This window comes from Copadichromis virginalis, linkage group LG4 (assembly GCF_057382275.1).
Source record: "Copadichromis virginalis isolate Kocher_CV1m ecotype Utaka linkage group LG4, C_Virginalis_male_GT1.1, whole genome shotgun sequence".
Lineage (NCBI taxonomy): Eukaryota > Metazoa > Chordata > Actinopteri > Cichliformes > Cichlidae > Copadichromis > Copadichromis virginalis.
The window spans coordinates 6,423,578-6,429,579 of NC_140621.1; the positions used below are offsets into that span (position 1 = coordinate 6,423,578).

At 38.6% G+C, this 6,002-nt stretch overlaps 1 protein-coding gene across 1 annotated transcript; it reads right to left on the reverse strand.

Moving 5' to 3' along the window:
• Positions 1-2,636: 2,636 nt before the first annotated feature.
• On the reverse strand, positions 2,637-4,645 carry LOC146710699 (macrophage mannose receptor 1-like). The gene is made up of 4 exons (XM_085455369.1): positions 4,577-4,645; positions 3,831-4,125; positions 3,133-3,416; positions 2,637-3,047 (listed from the first exon to the last, which is right to left on the reverse strand). Exons 2-4 carry the CDS (start codon positions 4,102-4,104, stop codon positions 2,859-2,861), a joined length of 747 nt encoding a protein of 248 aa, XP_085311495.1. The 5' UTR covers positions 4,105-4,125; positions 4,577-4,645; the 3' UTR covers positions 2,637-2,858.
• Positions 4,646-6,002: the final 1,357 nt, after the last annotated feature.

Below are 6,002 nucleotides of genomic sequence, written 5' to 3' on the forward strand. Positions count from 1 at the left end.
TGTTTTTAGGTGCTTAAAGCCTCAATTATTCATGTGCACTTTTATATTTAATAATTTTATATTTGATAAGTTAAGTATTATAAAAGACACTTTGGAGTGGCATGATGGATGCAAGGCATTTTTCCCTCAAAACAGTTAAACAGGAACCAGCCAATGATATTGGTAATTAATGTAACGTGTGTAAACCATTACTTTTTTTGTCTCTCTGGCTCCTCATTTCCTCCACATAGAGATGAAAACATAAAAACAATGTCCAGCACTGTCAAGAGCACGCCAAGTCAACCCTAACCATGTAGAAATGTTGGCCAACTAGAAGCCTACCAGCAATTTATTGCACAGTCTGACATCATAAAGGGGATAATGGCACCGACCTTTGACACTGCAAGCCAGTGTTTATTTTTATTTACCACAGACATTCTGAAAACATTCAACCAAGAAAAGCATTTTTCCACCGTGGCTGTAGCTCAGGCGGTAGAGCAGGTCATCTACTGATCGGAAGGTTGGTGGTTCGATTTCTGGTTTCCCCTAGGCTGCATGCCAAATATCCGTGGGCAAGATACTAACCCCAAATTGCTCTCCGATGCATCCATAAGAGTATGAGTGTGTGTGAATATTACTTAGAAAGCACCTAGAAAAATGTGCTTGTGCGAATGGGTGAGTGCACAAGTTGTGTAAAGTGCTTTGAGTGCTCAGAAGAGTAGAAAAGCGCTATATAAGAACCAGTCCATTTAGCATTTACTTCCAGAGGTGCAGAGAAGAACACACACCCCCATCACCATCAACAGTGCTCCTGTGGAGAGAGTGAGCAGCCTCTGTTTCCTAGGTGCACATCTGGTGTAGGATTTCACATGGTCAGTTCACACGAACAAAACAGTGAAGAAGGTGCAGCAGTGCGTCTTCTTTCTCAGGAGACTGAAGAGATTCGGCATGAGCCCCAACATCCTCAGGACCTTCTACCGCTGTGCCATTGAGAGCATCCTCACCGGATGCATTACTTCTTGGCATGGCAACAGCACCACCTACAACTGGATAGCTCTCCAGAGAGCGGTGCAGTGTTCTGAAAGGTTAATTGGAGATTATATATATATATATATATATATATATATATATATATATCTTTTATTTATTCATTTTTTGATAATTGGTGCCATGAACCCCGATTCTTTTGCGGCTGAGAGGACAAATGTGGCCGAAGGTCGGATCTGAAATGAGGTGGACAGGAGACCGGTCTAAAAAGATTTAAAGGTAGGCACAGCCTGTTCAAAAAAGCAAATTGTGCAGATTGGATGAATTCTAAATTATCTGTTGGCCGAGTTGATGAGCTTGACTGTTAAATTGGCTCAGTAGTGGTGAAAATCTGTTAAGTAGATTTCTGGTGACATGTCCATGGTGATTTTGGGTAATTTGTGACAAATAAAAAGTAAAGTCTGGGGAATATTTGATGAAAGTTTATTCCTGTCAGGGTTGGGGGAATTTTAAAGTTGATGTGCTGTGTTTAATGTAATTGTGTGCTGTCGGCCAAGTGAAAAAGTTTAGACTAGGGCATTTGGTTAAAGGATTGTTACAAGACAATATATATTGTTACAATATATATATAATTAATCCTTATTTTCTGTTTATATTGTTTTATAGAGGCCAGTGTAGAAAATCGCCCTTGTGAGTTAGAATATGTGCCAAAAGTCACAGAGTACTAGGAGACTGCATGTCTTGTGCAGAGAACAGGAAGTTAGTGCAGAGCTGCATAGCATATTAATAAAACACAGGAAACCAAACAGAAAAAGTGGAACTAAGTAAACTGTGTGTGACGTATAGCAGAACTATGTATAACCATAGTCTGTTCTCGGATTGGATAGTTAAATTTGTGATTGACATGACATTGGCCAATCAGATGAAAGGAAGAAAAATAGGGTCAGAATTTGTACTTGTAACTTAAAACTTGAGTGTAGAGTTTCACACCTATTTTTTTGGCTAAGTCCACACACAAATTCTTTTTACACATACATATACAATACTTGAAATGTGCAATTCACTTGTATTTTTATTTTTATTCCTATTTATTCTATTTATCCCCTTCGTATATTTTATTTATATATGTCTCTGTATTTATATGTGTGTGTGTGTGTGTGTGTGTGTGTGTGTGTGTGTGTGTATATATAATATTCTGTAACTCTGTAACTTCTGTCGGTGCTGTGCTTTTGGAAACCGAATTTCCCAGAGGACCCACCCGAGGGATTAATAAAGTTTTATCTTATCTTATCTTATATCCTGATTTACAAGTACAAAATATTTATGACCACAATTTGAGCCCATACTAGGGCAGTAACAGGAGAGGCGAAAGTATCACCTGTATTTGGCAGTGAGTAGAAAATCCTTTGTCCATCTGCCACCATGTGCCCCCATTACATTTCTGTCTGCCACCTCACATACGCCTGTCTAGAACCAGTCCACTGTACTACCAACCTTCTAATTAAAAGATCACTAGCTTTACCTTCCTAAGTACAGACACGCTAAACAACTAATATATATTTTTTGTAGTCCACCATTTATCCATCACCTGTCATAAGCTCAATACAATTAAAGAGAATCACAAGACTTTTACACAATTTATTGTTTACACAACATGTATTAGGTTTACAGATGAAATGCTGCTTGGCTAAACTTTCTAATAAATTGTAATGACATAATAAACACACATCTTGCAGTAACTAGTATAACATTCCCAGTAAAATAGTGCATATAATAGTGATCAAAAGTTTGAAGTAATTTATAAATATCTTTAAACAAGTAGTCAAAATTAAGTAAGAGCCATTGCAAAGAAAATCCTTATATACAAACATACAGAACTTGAGTAAGTGGCTTTATGGCTTTATGTAACAGAAGAAGTTCCTTCTCTGCTGACAGTTTCTTATGCCATAGGATGCAGTCCCACTCTTCTCGAGGACGCCACAGAAGCCATTAGTCGGGCAGCTTGGAATATTTTCATATTGCATCTGTCCTCCACCCACCCACAGCCACTCACCAGCCAGGTTACACAGGCCCGTCCACACCTGACAACATTGAACAGAGAGACAATTGTAAACATGGTGTATGAGTTTCTCAGCAACACGAATAAGCTGTAGGAAACTGTCCAACCTCATCAGTGCTAGCTTGTTGTGCTCTCTCCCGTGCATAGGTGTGGTCATCAGTAGTGATCAGTGTGGCCAGGTCGTAGCGATGGTTCCTGTAGGGAGAGTTGGGATCATTTGTGTCCACTGCACCCAGAGACCTGCAGTGGTTTAATGCCTCCTCCCACGTCTTATTCTCCTTCACCAAAACCAGTTTCTCATCATAACACATGAAAGAATGATTGACATCGCAACCGTCAGTCCACCATACACCATATTTCTTATATACACAGTCTCCATTTTGACCTGGCTCTGAAAGAAGAAGAAGCAGAGAAGAAATATTAATTACTAGAAAAGCCTTTTTGTGTCTTTTTGTGTTGATCATGTATATGTGTGAAAGTTTTCTGTCCTTAACACTGAATACTTTTTTCAGTGCAGTTTCAACCTCGGCACATCTAACAAAATTGCAAAACATGCTGAGAAGCGTCAAATCTGGCCACTGACGTTGGCAAAAAGTGGCCTATGAAAAGTGCTTCAATTAAATAACAAACAAACAGACAAATAAATAAATAAATATAGTACTTTACAATACAAAGTACTCTTGTGTTAATACCAAAGAATTTGATCTTGCAATCTCTATAATAACTCAATAACTAGCTCAATAATTTGCACTTACACCTAAAAAAGTATAAGATAAATATTTGAGCTTTAAAACATGTTACTTACGAAAACTATTCCACTTGGTGAAGCTAGTTATCTCGTCTCCTCTGGACCATTTCCATGTATTTGTATTAGCTCGATATAACCCGATCCACCCTCGGCCATTAAAGAATGTGTTCTCTTGTTCATTTCTGATTGTGATCAGGTCAGTGTGGTACTTCCTGCAGAAGGTCTGGGCATTTGTCCAAGTTGTCATGTAAGACCCAGAGTAACGTTTAAAGTTTAACAGATCCCCACAGACAGGAGAAATAAAAAGCAGCAGAGGGATGAGAAGGCACATCTTCCTTAGGATGCATTGACACTGTAACAAAAAGGAAAAGGGTCGCAGAGAAGAAGATTGGAGTTTTTTGCGCAGCCATGTTTCACCGATGAAGTAGTCAAGTGTCTCTCTGAGCAATGACAATGTAGGACAGATGATGACATTAGGAAATGTGGATGAGTCTTGGATTAAACAAGAACTGTATAAATGTAACTGACATTTAGTCACAGTAATATTACTTAATCAACTCAATATTTTACCTAATGTACTTGTTTGATGTCATCCTACGAGACTTTCACATTAATCATGTATGGTACAAATAACTAAAACATTAAACTTTGTAAATCTTGTAAACTTTTAACTTAAAGAAAAAAAAAATTGGCTAACAACTTGAACAGTCTTTTCTAGTGAAGTGGGGCATGCATAGGTGATATACTCTCAGCAGGTTAAACCATTCATTGCACTGTGTGTCAGCTTCTACAGCAGAACTCACCTTGACAGCAGATAATGGGGAACCTTTGAAGCTCAGGGTCTCCTGATGATGCTTTTTTTTTTTATCAAGTCTGTGAGATACTCATGGACTGTGATACTTGTCAAAGCTTTTCTTTAGCATAGACTCCGCCTTTGTTTGAAGCATTTGAATAGCTCTGGCTTTCTATCCTCAATTTCATTTAAATCTTTCTGAATTTCCAAAAAGATGCTAAGCAGCATTCAAATGTGGTTTTGTGTTGGGGATCTTCGTCCTTTCTACTTCTCTTTTTGCTGTCAATCCTTTGAGAAATAATCGTTTTGCATCTCTGTAATGTAAGGATTTATAAAAACATTTATGTTTATAGAACACTCTTTTCTGCTAAGTTCCAACCAACCTGTCAAATCTTATTATACTCACTTCGCTCTTTCATTGGTTTTCTCCACCTGCAGCAGCTAAACTCATTTAAAAAATAGAATATATTGAAAAGTTGTTATTGCTGGTATGTGATTTCCTGGTAATTGTCATAGATTTAATCCCCAACAAATTTACTTTCCCCACTTGATAGTCAATTTAGAACTTTTACTTTATTCTGAGTTATTACAATCACGGTGGACGAGACCGGGGGATGGAAAAGAAAAAGAAGAAAGAAACAGAAGTTGGGGAGAAAGTTAACAGAAGGAGATGGATACAGAAAGGGAGAGGAAAAAAAACACTGAAAATCTGCTTCAAACACTGCTGAAAAAAACAATAACACAGCAGAGAAACCACAGCAACAACCAACAGAAGAAAAAAAACACTCATCAACAACAATGAACAAGCAGAACAAAACCGCGGCAACCCCCACCCCAACTAGGTGATGGAGCTGATCAAAGGAGCCCAGAGAGATTGATCTGTTGTGGCAGCAGAGGCTGTATCAAGGCTTATGTGGTCCAACAAATGGTCTCTATATTGATTAATATTAAGGTTCTTTTTATTTTTCCAGATCATAAGGAGAGTCGTCCTGGCAATCTCATCTCTTTAGTGACCTCGTCTAGGTCCCTCAAGAAGCAAACTAAAGGGAAAGCTGGCTGTTACATTCCAGACACTTTGATAAGACTTCACATATGCAACACCAAAACCTCGGAGCAGGTGGACCAAAGAGTGTGATTGTAATTGGCCGGTGTATAGACATTGACAGACCGCGTGACTTTCACGCATTGCATGCCGGGAACTCGTGGCAATCCAAGTACCGCATCAAATGCAAGCATTTGCAGCACCGCAAAACGTTCATTCTCCGGTTCCAATACCTTCTTGCTTTTTCTTTGTCCCCCAAAAAAGTTATGTACAAAACGAAGGAGAACAATCCCGGTCCGTACAAAGACACACTTGATGAAAAGTCAAAGAAAAGGAGGAAAAAATCACAGGAGTGAAAGGGTCAGACCCTTACGAGCACACAGAGTGGACAAAA

Excerpts from the sequence above, each read along its gene's own strand:
- LOC146710699 (XM_085455369.1), bottom strand. The coding sequence starts at position 4,104 with ATGTGCCTTCTCATCCCTCTGCTGCTTTTTATTTCTCCTGTCTGTGGG. Across the intron at positions 3,417-3,830 it reads CACCAAGTGGAATAGTTTTC|AGCCAGGTCAAAATGGAGAC; the intron begins GTAAGTAACATG and ends TTCTTCTTTCAG. Across the intron at positions 3,048-3,132 it reads AACAAGCTAGCACTGATGAG|GTGTGGACGGGCCTGTGTAA; the intron begins GTTGGACAGTTT and ends CAATGTTGTCAG.